The sequence below is a fragment of the Coregonus clupeaformis genome, chromosome 33 (genome assembly GCF_020615455.1).
Source record: "Coregonus clupeaformis isolate EN_2021a chromosome 33, ASM2061545v1, whole genome shotgun sequence".
Taxonomy (NCBI): Eukaryota; Metazoa; Chordata; class Actinopteri; order Salmoniformes; family Salmonidae; genus Coregonus; species Coregonus clupeaformis.
The window spans coordinates 37,539,860-37,567,725 of NC_059224.1; the positions used below are offsets into that span (position 1 = coordinate 37,539,860).

A 27,866-nucleotide genomic window follows, 5' to 3' on the forward strand; every position below is an offset into this window, starting at 1 on the left:
CTTATTTTGGTAATACTTTGTTTCTGTCATGACCCAAAGCACATGCATACTGTACAAGCGCATGCAAACACACACACACACTAGTCCTGTCAAGAATTTAATCCCAGTTGCCGATATCAAACTTCACAACCTTGCATTTATAGTTACAGAGCAATAATAAAACACTCAATATATAAAAACAACATCAATATTAACAAAACACAACAACTATAATCAAGTCAAACATACAATGCCCACGTTTGGCAAGTGCGACCATGAAAATGATGTGTATAGAATGTGGTTTTCCTGTTATTTGTTCTCGTAGACCAAACCCTTTTTTCCTTTGTCTAAATTCTCGTTTTGGGCGTACATGCCATGTCTTTCAGCCAACTCCCCAAATCACACCTCTGAGTCAAAAACATTGGCAGTATTTCAACCCTTCTGCAAATGTCCGATACTAACGTTTTCATTCCAGAATGTCTGAGGTTTCCTGTCAGTTTTCCTTTCTTCTTTTGTCCTGTTCTCTCTATATTCCCTGGGATGAAGACGATGAAGAAGTTTCTGGGATGAAGTGGTGTTTGGGGTTCAGCAGAGCAGTACATGGATGTAATGCTGACTTCTTTGGTACAGTGTTCTGGTAAACCCATTGACAAAGGTATATGATATTAGACTCATAACATGGCTTCTTTGTCACACAAAGTCTTTCTGTATGTCTAATGTTGCTGGTTCTGGACTTAAACAGAACTCTTTATTCCTTCCCTTTATGCACTTAAATATAAGTATTACACCTTTTTGTTTTCATGGGATCCAGAACTACACGTTTAGCCCTACATTTTTTACCTTCATATTTGTGTAATAAGGCCTAATAACAAAACAATAGTCCAATAGTACCAAAACCCTCCGGAGGTGACTTCCTGGGATCTTAGAAAGTCTGTAAAAATGTCTTGAGCTGTAGCGTTTCCTCCACTGATATCCTGTCATGGTAGAAGCTGAGTCCAGTCAGGAGCTCTATGTCTCGGACCCGGGCAGCGTGGAACTGGGCCCACTCCTGAACCCACTGGAAGTCTGAGCCATTCTGAGGAGACAGGGAGAGGGAGGGAGAGGAGGGCTTAGTCACTGTAACAATATTCATAGATTAGAAGCATCTTTACAAACAGCCAAACTAGAGAGGCTCTCATTATCTCCAGACCTAGGTCAGATACTTTCAAATACCTTAACATAATTGAGGTGCGCTTGATTAAGCTCGGAATTGGCACTTCTGGGTCTATATCATTGGTTGCATTGTACAGGGTAAACTAAATCAAGTGCTGCTCAAGTATTTAAAAGTATTTTACATTTGTAACCGTTGTGAAATGGCTAGCTAGTTAGCGGTGCACACTAGTAGCATTTCAATCGGTGAGTCATTCACTCGGAGACCGTGAAGTAGTCGTTTCCCTTGCTCTGCAAGGACCGCAGCTTTTTTGCCGCTATAGGTAACGATGCTTCATGGGAGGCAATTGTCAATGTGTTCAGAGGGTCCATGGTTCGAGCCCAGGTTGGGACGGGGAGAGGGACGGAAGCAACACTGTTACACACACAGCCTCTATTTGTCCCGGGTCTGATTATCTCAGCCATCCTTTGGTCTGTTCACATGTTAGATTTCCTCAAAAGGATTCCAGGTGACCCTATAGGAAACAATAGGAGCACAGCTAGACAGAGACAGACAGCCAATATGACTCACAGCGCAGGTCTCAGTGTGGTCAGGTCTATGGGGGAGGATGAAGGAGGTGGTCTCCAGACGACCCTGGCAGTCAGTAGGGGAGAAGGATGAGTTCCCACAGCTGGTCAGGATCACATAGAAGTGAGTGGGGATGGGAGCCTCGTGTCTGCAGGATAGAGAGAGATACAATTAGAGAGGCGAATAGGCTATGGTCAATATTGTGTTATAGCGTTCTATCCCCTGCTAAATGAGTCAAATGTAAATCTGAAATAAATAAATGTAATAGATACAACAACAGAATCAAAACCCCCCGCCCACAAAAAACAACAACAAAACTCATGGATGATGATGACTACTTACTGTGTGCTAACTGTGGGAGCATCAAAGTGTCCGTCGTAGTGCTGGTCAAAGATAGGTCCACTGACAACGTTGACCCCATTCAGCTGCTGGGAATACTTCACCAGGAGGACATCATGGAAGTACATCCAAACATCTGCAAATATATTATATTTGTGAAGGCACGGATTATAAACCATATCTGACTGTCTAAGTAACTTAGTAATGTATTCAGGGCCTGTATTCACAAAATGTCTTAGAGTAGGAGTGCTGATCTAGAATCAGTTTCCACTTTTAGATCATAATGAATGTGATTAAATGGACAAGGGGATCAGCACTCCTACTCTGAGACGTTTTGTGAATCCAATCTACAGGTTAGCATTTTTCGTTTCTTGTTCTGGAGGCAGCTCTGCAGAGTGGTCACTGGAGCCACAAAGTCATAAAATCTGATTTTAAACCTAACCTAACCCAAACCTTAACCACACTGGTAACCCTAATGCATAACCCTAACCTTAACCACACTGGTAACCCTAATGCATAACCCTAACCTTAACCACACTGGTAACCCTAATGCATAACCCTAACCTTAAATTAAGACCAAAAAGCACATTTTTGTTTTCATGAATATTTACAATATAGCCAATTTTGACTTTGCAGCTGGCCTATCTTAGGGGAAATCGCCCAGTTCTGCCTCCAGGACAAGACTCATTACAATAAAAGTCAATCTGCATACAATCCCAGATCTGTGTCTACCATTTGCCACCAGAGTGCAGTGTCTGTAAAGTTATCGACAGAGTACCTCTGTTCTTGGAGGCCAATGTTTTGGCGAAATAAAGTTAATCATATGATATCATACCTCATAAACCACCTTTTATGATGGATTGATCTCTCTGTGTCCACGGGCATCAACAAAAGTGGCAACACATCCAACTCTCTCACTTTGATCACCATGGAACCCAGAGGGTGGCATCATATTAAACAATCCTAACCACTAACGTGATTAAAACTCTGTGGCTACGTCCCAAATGGCACACGATCCCCTACATGAAACCCTACCTTTGACCAGAGCCCTATGGAAGCGGATCAAAAGTAGTGCACTATAAAGGGAATATAGTGTCATTTTGGACGCAGCCGGTGGTAATCTCAATTTCACGTCAACCAGAAGCACACACTTTTCCTCTATTAAGCAACACATTGATGGTTTATGAGTAATTAACCACAACTACTCAGGCACTCACGTCGGCATTACGTGCCAAGCACTGAGTACAAAATGGAGCTGGATTTTGAACATGACCATCTCCCCTACATTACAATAGCATAGCAAGCATGTGCTTTTGTCGAGCCAGTTACACAGAATGGGAATTAAAGAATACAACACTAAAGATACCTTAGAGGTCACGGTAAAAACCCAGCCCAGTCCCTATCTGGTAATAGGGTTGAAGCTCTCTACAGCACTACTGTCCCCTAGACACAATGTAACAGAGATCCTATGTTTACTGAATCAATGGCTCACTATCACCACGGTCAGATTACTATCGTAATTCACTGGGAAGCTTTTATGTAGAGACCAATCTGAGATAACTAAATTGGCCTGAAAATAAGCCTCAAACACTGCTCCTAAATCTATGGCTTGTTGGTAAGATTTAAATGTTCACTAGGGAGTCCGAAGATTCAGAAGATTCCTGCTATTAAACTATAACATTAGGTTGTAGGAAATCTTGTAGGATTTCACAGGAAATAAAGACGGAGAAAAACAGGTCCTAGAATGTTCTCAGCCGCTGGAACTTTGGCCTAAAATTATGAATGTTTTGAGGGGAAATTCATACCCAATTGGCCGAGGCTAGTTCAAAATGGAATATAGCTGCAGCCTGAGAATGTTACATGCTTGAAGAGTAAGCTTAAGAGTAAAAGTGACTATTAGAAATAAGATGGCAGCCTTGGATGATTACTCCTGTACATTTATTAGTTATTCACTGTTGTGTTTATGATATTTTTTTCTCCAACAAGTGTTCGATTTAGTAAGCTGATTAAGAATAGATTACTTTGATCTAGACATTCAACATGTACATTTACGTCATTAAGTAGACGCTCTTATCCAGAGCGACTTACAATGTATTATTTTGAACTCAGAACGGTACATTTGAGGATAAATCAGTCTGATTCATGATTTAATGTTTTGAACAATGACAACCTGCATCCAGTATTCAAGAGGATTCCTACAAAGTCTCCAGCAGACCAAGACTACCTTGAGTAAGGAGCTTGAAAATAGACTGATTCAGCAAGGAATCCATCAGAAAAAACATTGACTCGACGAAGAGGGCAGCAGAGTAGTAGAAAACGCATTCACTGGATCAAGACTATTACCCACAACGTGAGGAGGAAATTAACTTGCTCACCAAAGTTGGAGAGGAAACAAAGTAATAGCACTCCTAAGGTCATAGTACGCGATGCACGGTCACTGGTTAACAAGTTGGATGAATTTCAAATCAATCCTGCTGTCAGAGAGGGCTGAAATTGCTGCTTTGTCAGAGACATGGTTTGACCCAGATGTACCACCTGAACTCTGGGAAATCGATGGTTTCAACACCTACTCCAAACCAAGACAAAAGGTCAAAGGGGATGGGGTGTGGCACTTTATATAAATAAGAGAGGACATTTCTGCTCACAAGCTCCCATTCATAGAGGTACCACCTGAATTGGAGTGTTTGTGTCTAAGGCTTAGAACTTAACGATTACCAAGGCAAGTTGGATCAATTCAAGTTTCAATGTCACATGCACAAGTACAGTGAAATGCCTTTCTTGCTAGCTCTAACCCCAACAATGCAGTAATCAATAACAATGTAATACTAAAAATAACATTTACATTTAACAAGGTAGAACAAAAACACACAAGATATAAAAATAAGCAATAAGAAGGTGATGAAGTAAGTAACTATATACAGGGTCAGTTCCAGTACCATATTTACAATGTGCAGGGATAATGGATCGATAGTAGATACACTATATATAAAAAGGTATGTGGACACTCCTTCAAATTTGTGGATTAGTCTATTTCAGCCACACTCGTTGCTGACAGGTGTATAAAATCGAGCACACAGACATATAATCTCCATTGACAAACATTGGCAGTAGAATGGCCTTACTGAAGAGCTCAGTGACTTTCAACGTGGCACCGTCATAGGATGCCACCTTTCCAACAAGTCAGTTCGTCACATTTCTGCCCTGCTAGAGCTTCCTCGGGCAACTGTAAGTGCTGTTATTGTGAAGTGGAAACGTCTAGCCGCAACAACGACTCAGCCGTGAAGTGGTAGGCCACACAACCTCACAGAACGTGGCCGCCAAGTGCTGAAGCGCGTAAAAATCGTCTGTCCTTGATTGCAACACTCACTAACGAGTTCCAAACTGCCTCTGGAAGCAACGTCAACACAATAACTATTTGTCGGTAGCTTCATGAAATGGGTTTCCATGGCCGAGCAGCCGCACACAAGCCTAAGATCACCATGCGCAATGCCAAGCGTTGGTTGGAGTGGTGCAAAACTCGCCGCCATTGGACTCTGGAGCAGTGGAAACGCGTTCTCTGGAGTGATTAATCACACTTTACCATCTGGCAGTCCGATGGACGAATCTGGGTTTGGCGGATGCTATCTGCACGAATGCATAGTGCCAACTGTAAAGTTTGGTGGAGGAGGAATAATGGTCTGGGGCAAATGTTCATGGTTCGGGCTAGGCCCCTTAGTTCCAGTGAAGGGAGATCTTAATGCTACAGCATACAATGACATTCTAGATGATTCTGTGCTTCCAACTTTGTGGCAACAGCTTGGGGAAGGCCCTTTCCAGTTTCAGCATGACAACACCACAGAGAAATGGTTTGTTGAGATCGGTGTGGAAGAACTTGACTGGCCTGCACAGAGCCCTGACCTCAACCCCATCAAACACATTTGGGATGAATTGGAATGCCGACTGAGAGCCAGGCCTAATCGCCCAACATCAGTACTCGACCTCACTAATGCTTGTGGTTGAATAGAAGCAAGTCCCCATAGAAATTTTCCAACATCTAGTGGAAAGTCTTCCAAGAGGAGGCTGTTATAGCAGCAAAGGGGGGACCAACTCCATATTCATGCCCATGATTTTGGAATGAGATGTTCGACGAGCAGGTGTCCACATACTTTTGGTCATGTAGTGTATGTATAGGGGTAAGGCGACTAGCCATCAGGACTATGCTCAGAGAATGGATTACAACAACTTGTTAACATTCCAACTAGACAGAATGCCATCCTTGACTTTGTCATTACTAACCTAGAGGACTTTTATAGTACCCCTACAACAATGTCATCTTGGGTCTCTGATCTTAATATTGTAGTTATCACACCCAAGTCTCATTCTGTCACCAACACAACCAGGAAACAAGTAATTCAACCAATGAAAGAGTTAAGCATCAGAGCATGTGGTCAGTGGCAGGGTAAAAACAGGGAGTGGCTATGGGCTCCATTACCTCTCCTGACTCTGCATGTCTATTTGTGGGTTATCTGGAAGACAAGTTCATTCGGCACAATAACCCTTTCTCCCAACATATACTTATATGGAAAATATATATTGATGATGTTTGGAAGGGTCCCCTCAATGTGTTTGGTGATTTGCTTGCTTACCTTTATGCTATGGTTCAACATATCAAGTTCACAGCCGAGATTAGTCATCGTGAGATATCCTTCCTTGATACCCTTGTGCGCCTTGACTCAGGGTTCTTGTCCACTATTTTGTATACAAAGCCCACAGACAAGAACGGTATCCTACATGCCTCTAGTACGCATCCCACATTTCTGAAGAAGGGATTACCGTACACACAACTTCTGAGACTGAAGCGCATTTGTACTTGTAAAACAGACTTTGAAAATGAGACTATGAAAATGTAGACAGTTTGAGGTCCACTCATACCCTAAAGAACGGCTTGATGATGCTCTCAGTAGAGTACGTACCATTGATGAGACCTCGTCCAGAAGGGATAAAAGTAAAAAAACACTCATGTGTCTGTACCTCTACATATTCTAATTTGAGTGATGACATCAAGGGAGTGATTAAGAAACATTGTAACGTGCTCATGGCTGATCCTGCTTGCCAAAATACTTTTCACACTACAGGGCCAGGAATGTCAGGGACTTTATTGTTCAGGCTGACACTCATGTCCCCCGAAAAGAAATGACGGAAGACTGGACGAGCTGACTGGCTTCTACCCCTGCCGTATTTGTGCAGCATGTAGGGATTCCTGTAAAGAATTGAGCGTATTCAGCAGCTCTGCCACTGGTAAACAATACACTGTTTGTCACATGCAGCTCTTCTAACGTCATATACAGTGAGGGAAAAAAGTATTTGATCCCCTGATGATTTTGTACGTTTGCCCACTGACAAAGAAATGATCAGTCTATAATTTTAATGGTAGGTTTATTTGAACAGTGAGAGACAGAATAACAACAATATAATCCAGAAAAACCCATGTCAAAAATGTTATAAAAATCATTTGCATTTTAATGAGGGACATACTCTTAAAGGGAGTGCTCCTAATCTCATCTTGTTACCTGTATAAAAGACACCTGGCCACAGAAATCAATCAATCAGATTCCAAACTCTCCACCATAGCCAAGACCAAAGAGCTCTCCAAGGATGTCAGGGACAAGGTTGTAGACCTACACAAGGGTGGCATGGGCTACAAGACCATCGCCAAGCAGCTTGGTGAGAAGGTGACAACAGTTTGTGTTTCTTCCATTTGCGAATAATCGCACCAAAGGACTGTCAATCTCCCTCGGCCTGGGGCTCCATGCAAGATCTCACCTCGTGGAGTTGCAATGATCATGAGAACGGTGAGGAATCAGCCCAGAACTACACGGGAGGATCTTGTCAATGATATCAAGGCAGCTGGGACCATAGTCTCCAAGAAAACAATTCGTAACACACTACTCCGTGAAGGACTGAAATCCTGCAGCGCCCGCTAGGTCCCCCTACTCAAGAAAGCACATAAACAGGCCCGTCTGAAGTTTGCCAATGAACATCTGAATGATTCAGAGGAGAACTGGGTGAAAGTGTTGTGGTCAGATGAGACAAAAATCGAGCTCTTTGGCATCAACTCAACTCGCTGTGTTTGGAGGAGGAGGAATGCTGCCTATGACCCCAAGAACACCATCCCCACCGTCAAACATGGAGGTGGAAACATTATGCTTTGGGGGGGGGGGGTTTCTGCTAAGGGGACAGGACAACTTCACCGCATCAAAGGGACGATGGACGGGGCCATGTACCGTCAAATCTTGGGTGAGAACCTCCTTCCCTCAGCCAGGGCATTGAAAATGGGTCGTGGATGGGTATTCCAGCATGACAATGACCCAAAACACACGGCCAAGGCAACAAAGGAGTTGCTCAAGAAGAAGCACATTAAGGACCTGGAGTGGCCTAGCCAGTCTCCAGACCTTAATTCTATAGAAAATCTGTGGAGGGAGCTGAAGGTTAGAGTTGCCAAACATCAGCCACGAAACCTTAATGACTTGGAGAAGATCTGCAAAGAGGATGTGTGCAAACCTGGTGGCCAACTAGAAGAAACGTCTGACCTCTGTGATTGCCAACAAGGGTTTTGCCACCAAGTACTAAGTCATGTTTTGCAGAGGGGTCAAATACTTATTTCCCTCATTAAAATGCAAATCAATTTATAAAATTTTTGACGTGTTTTTCTGGATTTTTTTGTTGTTATTCTGTCTCTCACTGTTCAAATAAACCTACCATTAAAACTATAGACTGATCATGTCTTTGTCAGTGGGCAAACATACAAAATCAGCAGGGGATCAAATACTTTTTTCCCTCACTGTACCTTATCTCTTGTCCATGCAATAAGCAATACGTGGGCAAAACCAGTAGACAGATAAGAACACGTATTATAGAACAAGAGTGCTGGAAGGAGAAATGACCCCAAATCCCCTATTGCACGTCATTTCTCAGAGGCCGGTCACCCCATCTCCTCCATGTCTATCTGTGCTATACAGCAGATAAAACGTTCACGTAGGGGTGGTCATCTTGAACTTAGTCTTCTCCAGACAAAATGCAGGTGGATGTTCTATTTAAAAACTCCCACTCATCAGGCACAAATGAAGAATTGTTATTGAAGGCTTTTCTGTAACTATATTGCCTCTTATTTGTGTAGCATTTATTTGGGCTGCAATTTCCGAGGCTGGTAACTGTAATGAACTTATCCTCTGCAGCAGAGGTAACTCTGGGTCTTCCATTCCTGTGGTGGTACTCATGATAGCCAGTTTCATCATATCGCTTGATGGTTTCTGAGACACTTAAACCTTCCCCCCGAAGACCTTCTAACAGTTTACAACTGCTTTGTCCGTCTAGTGCTCCGCTCCAGTATGACGCCCAGGTCTCACAGCCTACCAACACAACCAACTTGAGAAGGTGCAACGACACGCAACCAAAATAATCAAGGGCCCCACCTACACCTCCTACAACTCTGCATGCAATGTCCTGGGCTTGCAGTCCCGCCGCACCCACCTCTGCAGATCCTTTGCCCAGAAGCTTACAAAATCCCAAGATTACAACAAATGGCTGCCTCAGACAAGAGGTCATGTCAGATCTACCCTATCCAGTCACAAACTGAACCTTCCCCATACTCGGACTGACACATACTACAACGGCCCTATGCCGTACTTTGTAAGACTGCTTAATGCTGCTTAGCTGCAATATTGTATCCTACATCTCATATCTTTTATTTTATTTACTTATGTAGGCCTATGTACACTACAATTCAGCATTTAGCAGTGTACAATTCAATATTTAGTGTACAATTCAATATAAACCTTAAATATAAATATAGTACAAAACCATTAGTCCAGTGAGAAAAACATCTGCCAGTAGGCCTATACATACATCATGCAAAGACACACTGTGTCCTGATGGCTGGTCCTAAACCCCTTCTAGTGGAAAGTTATTTCCTGAAGCTGCATCTCCATAAGAAATCCCAAATACCCCATTGAGTGTTTGAGCTATTGCATAGCACTGGAGACTTTTCTGTCTCTTTGCCAGCTAGCCTGACCTGCTCACCTTTAAAGGCAGGATACATGGGCGCCATGTTGCTGGTGAGTAATGACTCAGCCTCTGTTCCATTGGCACCCAGATCTGCATATAGAAACATTCACTTTAAATCTCTAACTTAAATAAATGCACACACTTTAAAAACGTCAATTCATTTTAATGATCTACTGGTCTTTAAACATTTTATGAGATATTCCTGATTGAGCATAAGCAGCTGCTGCGCAGCTTGCTACGCATGTACACTAATGTGGTATAGGCATTTAACAAAGGGTGTGGGGGAGGTGATAGGAAAACGTCCTTATGTACTTACTGGGTGGATGCAGCAGGCCGTAGGACAGGGCAGGGTTATCCCTGTATCGGACACAGTTCTGACTGGAGAGCGGTGCCACACGGACGTCTGTACGGACACACGCCTCTGCTACTGGACTCAGCGGCCGGACATTGTTCTGATAGGAGAGACGGGGAGAGAGAGAGAGACATAGAAAGAGGTTGTGTTAGAGCGACTATTTCTGCTTAATGATTCTAGTTCTTGATATCACGTACAAGTTCTGTGGACTTGGTTTATTTCGTCACTGTGTGATTGAGTCCATATACACTGAGTGTGCAAAACATTAAGAACACCTTCCTAATATTGAGTTGCGAGCAGGTGTTCTTAAAACCTTTAAAAGTACTAAGATAACATATTGAATTGTTTTAAGATGGTCATACCATGGACCATTTAGCTATTTGATTTGTAATTTTAGGATCCCTTTAAGTATCAAAACAAAAATATGTAAAAATGATTTTATAAAATATTGAATTTGGCCTTTACTACTATAGCCCATAGAAACGCATTTAATACAGTCAAAATAAATCATAAGGAATAAGGTTTTGAAGTGTCTGTCCTATATCTAGGAGATAAGAAAATTCCGGAAATATACAGTACGAGTCAAAAGTTGACACCTACTCATTCAAGGGTTCTTCTTTATTTTCACTATTTTCTACATTGTAGCATAATAGTGAAGACATCAAAACTATGAAATAACACATGGAATCATGTAGTAACCAAAAAATTATAAACAAATCAAAATATATTTTATATTTGAGATTCTTCAAATAGACACCCTTTGCCTTGATGACAGTGCACACTCAATGGACTTAAGGATTCATGTTTTATATACTCAGTCTATAAGGATAGTGCTTTTCTGCTTACTTCCTGCTTAGTTAAAATAAACCATACATCATGTAGTTGTTTCCTTCCTTTTACTAGCTTTTAGACAGAAAGTAAATGGAATAAAAGGAGGATGTTTGCGAAAGCCTGGGATAGAGAAATATATACTATAAAGAGACATGTACGGTACAGAGAAAACGTCCTCTCTCCATAAAACTCATCTCTCTTAGTTCTGATTTACGGTGAGGTTCTCACCACATAACGAGTAACACAAGAGGCTGTGAAAGCCAGCACGAGTGGAGAAGATCTACAGCCAGCTAGCAGGGCCTGGGCCTGTGCGGCAGCTCAGCTCTCAGGACTTCATACCAGCGCTTCATACATAGCTTTACAACCTCTTTCATGTCCTAGCCAAAACACTAACCAGAGAAGCACTAACCAGAGAGCAGCAAATACAGCCAATTCATCTCCCACACGACACACTATCAATCTTTAGACATAAAAGAGAGTGTAATGGTTCAGAGGTGGTTCAGAACTACGTTCGCTGGATGAGAAACATTTGCTAAGATTCTGAAGACTTGCATTAGCTCCCCGGAGCTAATGCCTTGGGTTTAGCTCAGCTGGCTACCACATACCCTGGTATGAACCCCGGTCGCTCCCACAAGCAGAAAAAGGCTCACCAGTGGGTTAATTGTATAGGCAACCCATAAGGGCATGAGAGTATCTTTGCTGTAACCGTTGATGTAGTCGGCGTGGTGAAGGACGCAGTAGTCTGCATTCTCCTGGAGAACTCGAGGGATTCCATATGGTAGGTGAAGAGCCTTGGCTCCGGAATCTGAGGGAGGGGAGGGCTTGATTAAAAATGAAATCAATGAGAAAATACATCCATGATCACGCTATTAAAAATAGACATCAGTGTGTACTCACTGGAATTAGCCTTGATAAGTTGCCTGTTCATAGTCTTCTCCTGAAACAAGCATTTTCAGCACGTTAGTGGGTCTCTCCTTTGTTTCAATTAGTCAACTTCTGTCCTTCTAATGAGTGCTGCTGGGTTATCAATCATCCAAAGTGAGGATAATGACAGGCTAGACCCTCTGTCTACCCCTCCCATCCCAGCCCTGCTCCATTATGGAGGGTGTGAGAGTTTGATCCCCCCCTGACAGTACTCCCTGGTCGTACCGCTGCTTTGGTGTGGGCACTGCAGCTGCAGCCCAGACCATCAGAGGGGGCGGGGCCACTCGCCTCACAGTTGGAGTCAGAGGAGAGCTCAGCGGGGTACACGGGCAGGTGGGGAGGGTTCTTCAGGAGGTGGTTCAGACTCCCGTGGGTCCCGTTGTTAGGAGCAGGGGGAACGTCCAACAAATCTGACAGGCAGAGAGAGAAGGAGTGAAAGAGGGAGGAAGAAAGAGATTACTCTTGAAAATGTATTTTCTCTAACTGACTATTTAGTTAGCTACCTGTACATAACAGCTGTGTGGCTTGCAGAGGGCAGGTGCAGTGTTGGGACTATGGACTTTGCACTTGCACCTGCTGAACTGGTATATCCTCTTTGAAACTTATCACAATGTTGAGAAATAGAGAAGTGGACTCAGTTCTGTATAAAAGTGGTTGAAATTACATCATAATGAGTGTAAAACCAGATTGGCTGCTGGAATTGTTTAACTTTAGAGAAGTAATCCTCTCTTAGCCTGGTTACCAGTATGTTTAGATATTGTCCCACTCCTTGCCAATTCCATCAGGAGTTGGCAAGACAGCAGAAACAGACTGGCACCCAGGCTAATCTTTTCTAGTTGTACAACAGGACATTGCCCCCTGCACCCATGTTAAACATTGCTTAACAGGCTTACCACACAGTAGGTTGTAGACTTCAATGTTTTCAAAAGGTGCAACGTTAGTCTTGTATTTCAGCCCTGGTCCATAACCGATGAAAATTGTCTGAAAAATACATACAAATTAATTTTTGGACACATGCTTTTCATAACAGTGGAGTAAACATATATGGAGAGAACAAAAGCTGAACCAAAGAACCACAATTTAAGCTCTTGAATGATCGGGCTACATTTTTATTTACGCCTAAATCATTTTTCATGAGACAGCCATAAACAATAACTGGTAATGTTGCATAGTTTTAGAAAGGTCTAGAACTCACCTTTCTTGATTTGCTGAGGACACAAGATCAAGTACATAGTCCAAATATTATGAAAAACCATGTTTTGTTTTCTTATTCAACAAAAGTGGGGCAATAGGGCTTGAAATGCCTTAAATTGTTTCTAAATATAGTAACAATCAAATGATAAACGAGTAACTAAGATTTCACATTACTTATAACTTTAAAATAAATATTATCATACTTAGTACAAGATTGGAACTATTTAATGTAACTGAGCAGCGCAGAGACACCATTCAAATGTCTGCAGACTAGTTACAACTTCAGCTTTATGCACAAAGTGATTTCGTCTGTCTGTGACCAAGACAAAGTGGTCTTCTTTCAATTGTATGAAATTATTTAGTATTTTTTTATGTTGAGCGCTCTAAATCAGTCGGAGAATATGACAGCAAGATGAAACCACAACGGCTGGACTCGCTAGACTGTCACCGTTCATATGCCGTCTCCCAGGCTGGGCTCACTCAGAGAATAATCGATTATTAGTCGGGTTGGCCAGATAATGTGACACATCACTCCCTATGCAAATGTTGGGTCTGAAACCTGACACTTGAGGTCAGCTTTGCTGAGAGAGTGGAAGGGTAGAGCAGAAAGATGGGGCTTTCTGGCATTACACAGTTGAAGTCGGAAGTTTACATACTCTTAGGTTGGAGTCATTAAACCTCGCTTTTCAACCACTCCACAAATGTCTTGTTAACAAACTATAGTTTTGGCAAGTTGGTTAGGACATCTACTTTTTGCATGACAAGTAATTTTTCCAACAATTGTTTACAGACAGATTATTTCACTTAGAATTCACTAGGCTAATTGACATCATTTGAGTCAATTGGAGGTGTACCTGTGGATGTATTTCAAGGCCTACCTTCAAACTCGGTGCCTCTTTGCTTGACATCATGGGAAAATCAAAAGAAATCAGCCAAGACCTCAGCAAAACAATTGTAGACCTCCATAAGTCTGGATCATCCTTGGGAGCAATTTCCAAACACCTGAAGGTACCACGTTCATCTGTACAAACAATAGTACGCAAGTATAAACACCATGGGACCACGCAGCCGTCATACAGCTCAGGAAGGAGACGCGTTCTGTCTCCTAGAGATGAACGTACTTTGGTGCGAAAAGTGCAAATCAATCCTAGAACAACAGCAAAGGACCTTGTGAAGATGCTGGAGGAAACAGGTACAAAAGTATCGATATCCACAGTAAAACGAGTCCTATATCGACATAACCTGAAAGGCCGCTCATCAAGGAAGAAGCCACTGCTCCAAAACCGCCATAAAAAAGCCAGACTACGGTTTGCAACTGCACATGGGGACAAAGATTGTACTTTTTGGAGAAATGTCCTCTGGTCTGATGAAACAAAAATAGAACTGTTTGGCCATAATGACCATCGTTATGTTTGGAGGAAAAAGGGGGAAGCTTGGCAAGCCGAAGAACACCATCCCAACCGTGAAGCACGGGGGTGGCAGCATCATGCTGTGGGGGTGCTCTGCTGCAGGAGGGACTGGTGCACTTCACAAAATAGATGGCATCATGAGGAAGGACAATTACGTGGATATATTGAAGCAACATCTCAAGACATCAGTCAGGAGGTTAAAGCTTGGTCGCAAATGGGTCTTCCAAATGGACAAGGACCCCAAGCATACTTCCAAAGTTGTGGCAAAATGGCTTAAGGACAACAAAGTCAAGGTATTGGAGAGGCCATCACAAAGCCCTGACCTCAATCCTATAGAAAATGTGTGGGCAGAACTGAAAAAGCGTGTGCGAGCAAGGAGGCCTACAAACCTGACTCAGTTACACCAGCTCTGTCAGGAGGAATGGGCCAAAATTCACCCAACTTATTGTGGGTTGCTTGTGGAAGGCTACTCGAAACGTTTGACCCAAGTTAAACAATTTAAAGGCAATGGTACCAAATACTAATTGAGTGTATGTCAACTTCTGACCCACTGGGAATGTGATGAAAGAAATAAACGCTTAAATAAATCTCTCTCTACTATTATTCTGACATTTCACATTCTTAAAATAAAGTGGTGATCCTAACTGACCTAAGACTAGGAATTTTTACTAGGATTAAATGTCAAGAATTGTGAAAAATGTATTTGGCTAAGGTGTATGTAAACTTCCAACTTCAACTGTAAGGCACAGGACCCTATGGCGTTCACAGAGCACTTTGTACACCAACATGTCAGTAGGAATCATTCCAGAACTGCTCAAAGTCCCCATTTAGTTAGAATTTCCCTCCACATACGAAGGAGTCAAACCCACAAATAGCCCTTCTGTAAACATCAGAATATGATGAATAGCTAAGTACTTGAATTACCTTCCAAAAGGTGGGTTGAAAAGCAACCAACCAACTTAAATAATCATAAGATGAACCTACACGTGGGCGTCTACTAAGTAAAATAATTGCTAGCCATGTCTATGTCTGCTTTGAACTATTTTTCAGTCTGCAGCCAGACCCAGAGAATATATATTTTTAGCACAGACTTTCATTTGACTAATTCACCTGTTTTTTAAGAGGAGTGCGTAAAGTCGCAGGGATAATTATACAGACAACACATTCCAGGCGTGACCACGTCCGGACAGATACACAGACCTATCATAAACATATAGACTAACACAGAGATGCCAGGGAGAAATCTAGTAAACATAGCCATGGAAGAACAACACAACCCAAAAGGGAACAAAGCATACTATTAAATGTGATGGTATTGGCTTATTTTGGGAAAGATTTTGTAAGGCCGGAAACATACACAGACCAATCAAAACAAATAGGGTAAAATAGAGTAAAACCTATTAAACATAGTAAAAATGTCCATGGCACAACAACACAACCCGAACATTGTACTGTTATAGGTGATGGTATTTAATTGGGCTTATTTTGGGAGAGACTTGCTAGTAGAAGGAGAAATCGAAACATGGGGAAATAACACAACCCGAATGGAAGGACAGTGAACTGGTACAGGCCTACGTGATGGTCTTTCAGCAGGTTTACTTTGGGAGAGACTTGCTAAGGCTCAGTCTGGGGGGAGCCAGACTAGATGGTCTGATCTCTTCATAAAGCTTATATGTTCCCTCTGGGTTCAGCCACAATAGCTTGATTTAATCTAAAGTCTGTCTGACATTATTCAACCAAATGAGGCTCCTCTGTAGTAGCCTGGTCCCAGATCTGTTTGGGACATTTGGCAGGACAATGACCATAGGAGTTGACAAGACAGCACAAACATATCTGGGACCAGGCTAGGCTACCTCTGTAGTACTTTCATCATAGAAACTTGTCACGTCCAAATAAAAACAGAGTGGATCGTGTTGTGTCGCTAAGCTCCATGTGCTTCCTTAAAGTTGAATATAACTTCAGCGTAGTAGCATAGCTATTTTATAGTTAGAGACAGTATGTTATGATGGGTTTCCCTGGGTGTGTACATAGCTAAGTGTCCATACTGTAATGCAGTGTTTCTTAACCCTGGTCCTGGGGTGCAGATTTCTGTTTTTGCCATAGCACTACACAGCTGATTCAAATGAGTAACTAATCAGCAAGCTTTGATGATTTAAACCAGATGTGTATACTAAGGCAAAAAGAAAAATGCAGAATGTTCAATTCACTGCTGTAATGTCACACTGTATCAGCTGACGTACATACATCCCTCTCCCCCTCCCCTGACCTGCATGTTTTTGAAGACGTTATCCGAGCCGTGGAATCCACCACTGCAGTACTTGATTTCCTTAGGCTGGCTGTGGAGGAAGAGATGAAAAACCATTATTCCATCCATAGAAAGGACATCACACAGCCTCAATTCATCGGGGCATGCTCTCTACAAGGTGTCGAAAGCATTCCACAGGGATGCTGGCCCATGTTGACGCCAATGCTTCCCACAGTTGTGTCAAGTTGGCTGGATGTCCTTTGGGTGGTGGACCATTCTTGATATACACGGGAAACTGTTGAGCGTGAAAAACCCAGCAGCGCTACAGTTCTTGACACACTCAAATCGGTGGGCCTGGCACCTACTACAATACCCCGTTCAAAGGCACATAAATATTTTGTCTTGCCCATTCACCCTCTGAATGGCACACATACACAATCCATGTCTCAAGTGTCTCAAGGCTTAACAATTCTTCTTTAACCTGTCTCCTCCCCTTCATCTACACTGATTGAAGTGGATTTAACAAGTGACATCAATAAGGGATCATAGCTTTCACCTGGATTCACCTGGATAGTCTGTCATGGTAAGAGCAGGTGTTCTGTCCACTCAGTGTACATCTGCCATACAGTGTGTATACAACACTCAAATTGAGGGATTATCAATTGGACAGCTGTATAAACCAACCAAACTAAAATGGCCGCTCACATCCTCAGCTGTGGCAACCAGATCAACAGGGAACAGCTTTCAGTTCCCATTTCAGACATCCCTAAAAACGGACCAAACATTGGCAAAAAAACAAAATCAGAGGTGTCCATGGCAACCACTTTGCCCACATCTAATTTATGTTATGTTAATAAGCAATCACTTGGCAGCTGTTGAAAATGTCAGGGGTCAAATTAGGGCTAGTGACATTGTTTAGAAGTCGTCTTGTCGACTATTGGCTCTTTACAACAGACAGTTGAACCTAACAAGAGTGAAATATAAAGTGGGATGACATTTTGCAAGTACCTGTACTTTCAAAGTGCATGTAGGGACAACGTTTAAAGTGAAGGACACAAGTAGGTCTAACCAGTGCTGATAAAAGTTTGCTTGGAACTCATGACTAGAAATGGAGTGAGCCGTGATGAGTAGGCCAACTCAAGTAACTTATAGATATTTGAAAGGGTACTTATTTACTTAGGTTATTCCACAACAGTTACTTTGGCTTAAAGCCAGAGTAAAGCTAAAAGTGCAGCTAAGGTTCTGTGATCACTCTAAATGTTCTGTTAAAGAAAACATTACACTAATATGTAATATGTTTCATATAGAGTATGATATAATACATTATATCAGGGTAGGGGATTTGGGAGAATCAGGCATAGACTTCAGAGAAAGACAAAGAGAAACAGAAAAAGATATAGCTGGGTTGTGACATACAGAGCAGCCTGCCAACCAGGCTTCATGTAGAGATGGGCCCTCTCGATGCGCACATTGTTAGCGAAGTGCATCCGTTTGGGGAGGTGCTCTTTCAGGTAGGGCCTCATGGGCTGGTCAGGGATCCTGCACTTCAAAATGCACAGCAAGAGGAGAGTGGAGAGTCAATGAAGCAGCAGAGGGAGAGGCCTGTCTGACATGAGGTCATTTTCAATTCATCTTATGAACACAGAAATCAAATACTTCACATACCGATAGATTCTTCACCAGGCCTTCATAGTCGACTGGGGGAATGAAAACAGACACGGTTGTTAACCCAACGGTCAATACCCATCCCAAATCACTCTTTACGCCTTCCCCCTTGGCCACAACGTTCTTATGTTTGCTGATCTGGAAGGTCTGCATAGGTACAGTAAACGCAGTGTAGTGGCGAAGCTTCTACCATAATTATTGCTTACACCTTACATATTTGCAAACATCAAATCTAATTTTATTGGTCGCATACACATATTTAGCAGATGTTATTGCGGGTGTGGTGACTATTTATCAGTCTGATGGCCTTGAGATAGAAGCTATTTTTCAGTCTCTCGGTCCCAGCTTTGATGCACCTGTACTGACCTCGCCTTCTGGATGGTAGCGGGATGAACAGCTCATGGATCGGGTGGCTGAGGTCCTTGTTGATCTTCTTGACCTTCCAGTGACACCGGGTGCTGTAGATGTCCTAGAGGGCAGGCAGTGTGCCCCTGGCGATGCGTTGGGCAGACCGCACCACCCTCTGGAGAGCCCTGCGGTTGCGGACGGTGCAATTGCCGTACCAGGCAGTGATACAGCCCAACAGGATGCTCTCAATGGTGCATCTGTACAAGTTTGTGAGGGTCTTATGGGCCAAGCCAAATTTCTTTAGCCTCCTGAGGATGAAGAGGCACTGTTGCGCCTTCACCACACTGTCTGTGTGGGTGGACCATTTCAGATTGTCAGTGATGTGTACGCCGAGGAACCTGAAGCTTTTAACCTTCTCCACTGCGGCCCCGTTGATGTGGATGGGGGCGTGCTCCCTCTTCTGTCTCCTGAAGTCCACGAACGTTGAGGGAGAAGTTATTTTCCTGGCACCACTCAATCAGGGCCCTCACCTCCACCCTGTAGGCTGTCTCATTGTTATTGGTAATCAGGCCTACCACAGTAGTGTCGCCTGCAAACTTCATGATTGAGTTGCAGACGTGCGTGGCCACGCAGTCATGGGTGAACAGGGAGTACAGGAGGGGGCTGAGTATGCACCCTTGTGGGGCCCCTGTGTCGAGGATCAGCGTAGTGGAGGTGTTGTTTCCTACTTTCACCACCTGGGGTTGGCCCGTCAGGAAGTCCAGGACCCAGTTGCACAGGGCAGGGTTCAGACCCAGGGTCCCAAGCTTAATGATGAGCTTGGAGAGTACTCTGAGCTGTAGTCAATGAACAGGGCAGTGTGCAGCGCGATGGAGTTGTCCATGGATCTATTGGGGCGGTATTCAAATTGCAGTGGGTCTAGGGTGTTGGGTATGGTGGAGGTGATATGATCCTTAACTAGCCTCTCAAAGCACTTCATGACAGAAGTGAGTGCTACGGGGCAATAGTAATTTAGTTCAGTTAACTTCTCTTTCTCGGGTACAGGAACAATGGTGGACATCTTGAAGCAAGTGGGGACAACAGTTTTTTTCAATACCGTTACAACTATTTCTTTGAAGTTTTTCAATACATTTTAATATTTGTAGCAATTTTTTAAGTAAATACCTGCAGTCAACTTGTGCAATGCGTTAGGAGATAAAGCAGATCACGTTCATATTTTACCCGTCACATTATGAAGCGTACTTAGTTCCCCAGCACAGTTGAGCCAGTCACGTGTTTGTTTGTAAATAGCACAACAGGAGAAAGCGGGAGCAGGTGAGTCCAGCTGTGTATTGACAGGGGTCACGTTTTATATTGAAAGTCAACAGTGTTTTATTGCTTCAATAGAGTGATCAGGGACGTGCAACTATAGTTTTCCTTCACAGAAAATACATTAGTGCAACACATTCGGCATTAAGTAGCTTCATTTTCATCAGATAACAACAGAAGTGCAACGCTATTTGGCTGGCAGCCACAGAAGTAAATGAGCTTACAATGAAAAAGCAAAAAACTATGCATGGCCATCATATTTCTAATGTTTAAGCAAAACATTAGTAAATGTAGCTGGCTACATTATTTCTATGATAAAGTAAATCTTGCATTTTACCGGATAAAAATTGTCTGGCTACACCGAGAAAGTACCGGAGAAAAGTAGCTCCACATCAGTCAGAGCACAGTCTGCTGATAGAATGCCCGTTTGTGAATTCTCATCTGAGTTTAAAGTGCAACTGAAGCACAAAGTCTGATGCTGAGCAGAAATTACAATAAGAAGCATTTTAGATCAGTGTTTACAAAATGCAGCAAGATATTTCTTATGCATTTGATATTTTTTTCCCTGCATGAAAAACGCAGAATTATGCGTTACGCGACCCCTAGTTTAACTTGCTATCTAAGTAAGTGGCTGCTTTAATAAGGTGACGGGGCATGATATTGTTTAGCTTTCTGCAGTATTTGAGAAGGCAAAGCCCTTTGGATGAGTTATTTGTACAGCTGCCACTGTCATCTTGATTTCCTTGCATGTTTTCTCCTCTCCGTTCTCAGCCCATCTGCTCCTCCCAACTCTTCTCAGAGCAGAGCAGAGCAGAGCAGAGCAGAGCAGAGCAGGCGGGCCCACTGCCCTAGCAGACTTCACACAAACACAGCGTGTAGACATGCTGCCAGACAGCCGGTACTGCATGTGCCAAAACTTTGTTCATTTGCACAATGTCTCTTTTTCACATTCACAGATAAATGTCCAAACTCACCAAAAATAACTTTCGGTAGCTCCTACCTATATATATGTATAACTTTATGAGCTGGATTGCTTGTCTTTGCAATTAGTTTATTTTCGTTTGCGCTTGTTAGTATATTTAGCTAGCAGCCTCCATAGAAATTCGCTATTACTTTGCCTAATTTTGTTAGCATTTAGGTAATAGACGCCCAATGGGCTTTTTTGCTTTCTTTGGCGCCCCCTTGTGTACTAAACCGGTAATATCGTATATCCCGGGGTGAGAGAAGGATGGTATGACAATCTGGATACCGCCCAACCCTAATAGGGATGCCTTCTGGGCCGGCAGCCTTGCGAGGGTTAACACGCTTAACTGTCTTACTCACGTCGGCCACGGAGAACGAGAGCTCACAGTCCACGGGAGCGGTGGTGGCCTGCATCGGCGGCACTGTGTTTCCCTCGAAACGGGCGAAGAAGGTGTTTAGCTTGTCCGGGATTAAGACGTCGGTGTCCGCGACGTGGCTGGTTATCCCTTTATAATCAGTGATTGTCTGGAGTCCCTGCCACATACGTCTCGTGTCTGAGACGTTGAATTGCGACTTTGTCTCTATACTGACGTTTTGCCTATTTGATTGCCTTACAGAGGGCATACCTGGACTGTTTGTACTCTACCATATTCCCAGTCACCTTGCCGTGGTTAAAGGCAATGGTTCGCGCTTTCAGTTTTGCGCAAATGCTGCCATCTATCCACGGTTTTTGGTTTGGATAGGTTTTAATCATCACAGTGGGAACAACATCCCCCATACACCTCCTGATGAACACAGTCACCGTGTCAGTATATACGTCAATTATGTTCTCAGAGGCAACCCGGAACATATCCCAGTCCACGTGATCAAAACAATCATGAAGCATGGATTCCAAATTGGTCAGACCAGCGTTGAACAGTCCTTAACACGGGTACTTCCTGTTCGAGTTTCTGCCTATAGGAAGGGAAGAGCAGGATTGAGACGTGATCTGATTTGCTGAAGGGAGGGCGGGGAAGAGTAGCAATGGTCTATAGTTTTTGAAGGCGATGTGTTGATAAAACTTCGGTAGCATTTTCCTCAGGTTTTGCTTTAAAGTCCCCAGCTACAATAAATGTGGCCTCAGGATATGCAGTTTCCAGTTTGCACAAAGTCCAGTGTAGGTCCTTGAGAGTTGTCGTGGTATCAGCTTGAGGGGGAATATACACGGCTGTGACGATGACGGTCTGGGATAAGTGGAATTGCCTTGGGGGGGTACGAACAAAGGATCCAATTCAGGAATGTAATTTCTGATCGAAATGCTGGTGAGTTACCGGCCCTCTAATATCCCAAAGTTATTTCCGGCTGTATGCAATAATGCAAAGGACGTTCTGCGCTAATAAGGTGAGAAATAACACAAAAAACAATATGTACTTCAAAGTTGCTTAAGAGCCATAAACAGGGCGACCATGTCTATCAGTGCCATATTGTTATATATTATCAAAGGGTAAGGGCCAAGGGGAAAGGAGCAAATTGGGACCAGCTGGAACACTGGATGACTTTGCAATGTAACGGCAGGAAGAGGGAGGAAGACAGTTGGAAGTGACACGTTATCATCAACAAAAACTCACAGGAGTAGAAGTCTTCAGGGACTTTCTTGGGTCGGATGCGTGCAGCAGGGCCTTGGACAACAGTGAAGTCGTCAACGTTGTCCTGATACGAGTTCACGAATGCAGCCTTTTTGCAGGATGCTTCCTCCATTCCTGCAATTACAGTACATGCACACACACACACACACACACACACACACACACAGGTCAACATTAAAGAAACAGTCGCCATTGATTGTATTGTTGTTCCTGGCAACTGGGCAGTCGGAGCAATAAGAGAAGCAAGCAGAGAGAAATGGAGGATGAGAAACGACAGTATAGGACTTCAAACAGCACCATAATTACGCGGTCTTATCTGTACAAGACTTCAGAGAGAGAAATAGAGCTGCAACAGAGTAAGTTCATATACAGTACCAGTCAAAAGTTTGGACCCATCTACTCATTCAAGGGTTTTTCTTTATTTTTACTATTTTCTACATTGTAGAATAATAGTGAAGACATTAAAACTATGAAATAACACATATGGAATCATGTAGTAAACAAAAGTGTTAAACAAATCAAAATATATTTAATATTTGAGATTCTTCAAATAGCCACCCTTTGCCTTGATGACAGCTTTGCACACGCTTGGCATTCTCTCAACCAGCTTCACCTGGAATGCTTTTCCAACAGTCTTGAAGGAGTTCCCACATATGCTGAGCACTTGTTGGCTGCTTTTCCTTCACTATGCCATCCGACTCATCCCAAACATTTACATTTACATCATTTAGCAGACGCTCTTATCCAGAGCGACTTACAAATTGGTGCGTTCAACTTATGATAGCCAGTGGGACAACAACTTTTTTTTTTATGGGGGGTGGGGGAAGAAGGATTACTGATATACTATTCCAGGTATTCCTTAAAGAGGTAGGGTTTCAAGTGTCTCCGGAAGATGGTCTGTGACTCCGCTGTCCTGGCGTCGTGGGGGAGCTTGTTCCAGCATTGGGGTGCTAGAGCAGCGAATAGCTTTGACTGGGCTGAGCGGGAACTGTGCTTCCGTAGAGGTAGGGGAGCTAGCAGGGGAGCTAGCAGGCCAGAGGTGGATGAACGTAGTGCCCTCGTTTGGGTGTAGGGTCTGATCAGAGCCTGAAGGTAAGGAGGTGCCGTACCCCTCACAGCTCCGTAGGCAAGCACCATGGTCTTGTAGTAGATGCGAGCCTAAACTGGAAGCCAGTGGAGTGTGCGGAGGAGCGGGGTGACATAAGAGAACTTGGGAAGGTTGAACACCAGACGGGCTGCAGCATTCTGGATAAGTTGTAGGGGTTTAATGGCACAGGCAGGGAGCCCAGCCAACAGCGAGTTGCAGTAATCCAGACGGGAGATGACAAGTGCCTGGATTAGGACCTGTGCCGCTTCCTGTATAAGGTAGGGTCGTACTCTGCGAATGTTGTAGAGCATGAACCTGCAGGATCGGGTCACCGCTTTGATGTTAGCGGAGAATGACAGGGTGTTGTCCAGGGTCACACCAAGGTTCTTTGCACTCTGGGAGGAGGACACAATGGAGTTGTCAACCGTGAAGGCGAGATCATGGAGCGGGCAGTCCTTCCCCAGGAGGAAGAGCAGCTCCGTCTTGCCGAGGTTCAGCTTGAGGTGGAGAGATGCGATTTGCCACCTGGTTATCAGAAGGGGGAAAGGAGAAAATTAATTGTGTAGGAGAAAATTAATTAGGGTTGAGGTAGGGGGATTGTGGAGGCCAGGTCAACTGATGCAGCACTCCATCACTCTCCTTCTTGGTAAAATAGCCCTTACACAGCCTGGAGGTGTGTTGGGTTATTGTCCTGTTGAAAAACAAATGATCGTCCCACTAAGCCCAAACAAGATGGAATGGCATATTGCTGCAGAATGCTGTGGTAGCCATGCTGGTGAAGTGTGCCTTGAATTCTAAATACATCACAGACAGTGTCACCAGCATAGCACCTCCACACCTCCTCCTCCTCCGTCCTTTACGGTGGGAACTACACATGCAGAGATCATCCGTTCACCCACACCGCGTCTCACAAAGACACGGCGGTTGGAACCAAAAATCTCAAATTTGGACTCCAGACCAAAGGACACATTTCCACCAGTCTAATGTCATTGCTCGTGTTTCTTGGCCCAAGCAGGTCTCTTCTTCTTATTGATGTCCTTTAGTAGTGGTTTCTTTGCAGCAATTCGACCATGAAGGCCTGATTCACACAGTCCCCTCTGAACAGTTGATGTTGAGATGTGTCTCTGACTTGAACTCTGTGAAGCATTTATTTGGGCTACAATCTGAGGCTTGTAACTAATGAACTTATCCTCTGCAGCAGAGGTAATTCTGGGTCTTCCATTCCTGTGGCGGTCCTCATGAGAGCCAGTTTCATCATAGCGCTTGATGGTTTTTGCGACTGCACTTGAAGAAACGTTCAAAGTTCTTGAAATGTTCCATATTGACTGACCTTCATGTCTTAAAGTAATGATGGACTGTCGTTTCTCTTTGCTTATTTGAGCTGTTCTTGCCATAATATGGACTTGATCTTTTACCAAATAGGGCTATATTCTGTATACCCCCCCTACCTTGTCACAACACAACACAACTGATTGGCTCAAATGCATTAAGAAGAAAATAAATTCCACGAATTAACTTTTAAGATTGAAATGCAGTCCAGGTGACTACCTCATGAAGCTGGTTGAGAGAATGCCAAGAGTGTGCAAAGCTGTCATCAAGGCAAAGGGTGGCTATTTGAAGAATCTCTAATATAAAATATATTTGGATTTGTTTAACACTTTTTTGGTTACTACATGATTCCATATGTGTTATTGCATAGTTTTGATGTCTTCACTATTATACTACAATGTAAAAAAAATTAAAAAGAAAGAAAGAAAAACCCTTGAATGAGTAGGTGTGTCCAAACTTTTGACTGGTAGTGTACAGTATGTCAGCATACTATTTACTTGAAATTGTTAACACATGATTCCACCCTTACTTTCATAATCAATCAATTTCAAAAGCAGATGTGAAAACGACAACCATTTCATGACTAAAAATAAACCAAAGATCAATGCATCTGTGATAAAGCCTAAATAAAAGGATATTCCCATACGCTGTATATCACCAACCAACCAACAAACCCAACATCAAAATTACAACCCTGCAACGTGGAGCTTATTACAAGGCCAGTTGAGCAGCCAACGGCCTGCATCACCGCATTCGTTTAAATTTCCCTAATCCTCGACATGCATAATTACAAGACTAGACACGTCACATGCTATACAGATGTTGCGAGCATCTTCTTCACAGACCTCTCCTCTGTGAACCTCCCTGGCTCCCTCACGCTCAGCTCACAGTCATTGTGTTTCAGCGTTCACACTGACCTTGTTTTTCCAACAGTTTCTGCTCTGGCATGTGATTTCCCCGCAACAGGTGCTAGGTCTCAGCAAAGGCTGAGTATGTATGGCTGACAGTAAACATCCAAACGCCCCCACAATGGAGGGCCCTAGAGCAGAGGCTATAGCTTAGAGGACAATATGGTAATATGGAAGAGTTCTACAAAAAATACTGTGGGTCTTGTGGTAATATGCAAATATTGGCTATGATGCTGAGTGCTATTTGTCATTTGTGCTACTCGTACAATAAAAGCTGTTGCGTGTAAATGAAAAAACTCAATATAAGCAAGTTTGATAGTGGATTTCTAGATAAGGACAGTTTTGTAGCCATTATACACTGCTCAAAAAAATTAAGGGAACACTAAAATAACACATCCTAGATCTGAATGAATGAAATAATCTTATTAAATACTTTTTTATTTACATAGTTGAATGTGCTGACAACAAAATCACACAAAAATTATCAATGGAAATCAAATTTATCAACCCATGGAGGTCTGGATTTGGAGTCAGTCCAGTATCCCTTCTTTCTTTTCTCTCCAAAACTATTGAGCGTGCCGTCTCTAGCCAACTCTCTTGCTATCTCTCTCAGAATGACCTTCTTGATCCAAACCAGTCAGGTTTCAAGACTGGTCATTCAACTGAGACTGCTCTTCTCTGTGTCACGGAGGCTCTCCGCACTGCTAAAGCTAACTCTCTCTCCTCTTATCCTTCTAGACCTGTCTGCTGCCTTTGATACTGTGAACCATCAGATCCTCCTCTCCACCCTCTCCGAGCTGGGCATCTCCGGCGCAGCTCACTCTTGGATTGCGTCCTACCTGACCGGTCGCTCCTACCAAGTGGCGTGGCGAGAAGCTGTCTCCGCACCACGTGCTCTCACCACTGGTGTCCCCCAGGGCTCAGTTCTAGGCCCTCTCCTATTCTCGCTATACACCAAGTCACTTGGCTCTGTCATATCCTCACATGGCCTCTCCTATCATTGCTACGCTGACGATACACAACTAATCTTCTCCTTTCCCCCTTCTGATAACCAGGTGGCGAATCGCATCTCTGCATGTCTGGCAGACATATCAGTATGGATGACGGATCACCACCTCAAGCTGAACCTTGGCAAGACGGAGCTGCTCTTCCTCCCGGGGAAGGACTGCCCGTTCCATGATCTCGCCATCACGGTTGACAACTCCGTTGTGTCCTCCTCCCAGAGTGCGAAGAGCCTTGGCGTGACCCTGGACAACACCCTGTCGTTCTCCGCTAACATCAAGGCGGTGACCCGATCCTGTAGGTTCATGCTCTACAACATTCGGAGAGTACGACCCTGCCTTACACAGGAAGCGGCACAGGTCCTAATCCAGGCACTTGTCATCTCCCGTCTGGATTACTGCAACTCGCTGTTGGCTGGGCTCCCTGCCTGTGCCATTAAACCCCTACAACTCATCCAGAATGCCGCAGCCCGCCTGGTGTTCAACCTTCCCAAGTTCTCTCACGTCACCCCGCTCCTCCGCACACTCCACTGGCTTCCAGTTGAAGCTCGCATCTGTTACAAGACCATGGTGCTTGCCTATGGAGCTGTGAGGGGAAC

General features: G+C 43.6%; 1 protein-coding gene across 4 annotated transcripts in view; it reads right to left on the reverse strand.

The window, feature by feature from the left end:
• Window positions 1-84: 84 nt before the first annotated feature.
• Window positions 85-27,866, reverse strand: part of LOC121549091 (ectonucleotide pyrophosphatase/phosphodiesterase family member 1) — a 62,728-nt gene continuing 34,946 nt past the window's right edge. For 2 of the 4 annotated variants that reach the window (XM_041860923.2, XM_041860925.1), the window contains exons 13-25: window positions 22,925-23,056; window positions 18,699-18,730; window positions 18,450-18,577; window positions 17,055-17,124; window positions 13,079-13,166; window positions 12,411-12,595; window positions 12,159-12,198; window positions 11,912-12,066; window positions 10,395-10,530; window positions 10,094-10,168; window positions 2,039-2,171; window positions 1,700-1,844; window positions 85-1,054 (exon numbers count right to left, since the gene is read on the reverse strand). In XM_041860923.2, coding sequence (XP_041716857.1) covers window positions 902-1,054; window positions 1,700-1,844; window positions 2,039-2,171; window positions 10,094-10,168; window positions 10,395-10,530; window positions 11,912-12,066; window positions 12,159-12,198; window positions 12,411-12,595; window positions 13,079-13,166; window positions 17,055-17,124; window positions 18,450-18,577; window positions 18,699-18,730; window positions 22,925-23,056 — 1,472 coding nt within the window. In that variant the 3' untranslated portion in view covers window positions 85-901. Of the gene's footprint in view, window positions 1,055-1,699; window positions 1,845-2,038; window positions 2,172-10,093; window positions 10,169-10,394; window positions 10,531-11,911; window positions 12,067-12,158; window positions 12,199-12,410; window positions 12,596-13,078; window positions 13,167-13,380; window positions 13,394-17,054; window positions 17,125-18,449; window positions 18,578-18,698; window positions 18,731-22,924; window positions 23,057-27,866 lie in introns of all 4 variants that reach the window. The other 2 variants (XM_041860924.2, XM_041860926.2) reach the window with 2 other exon arrangements.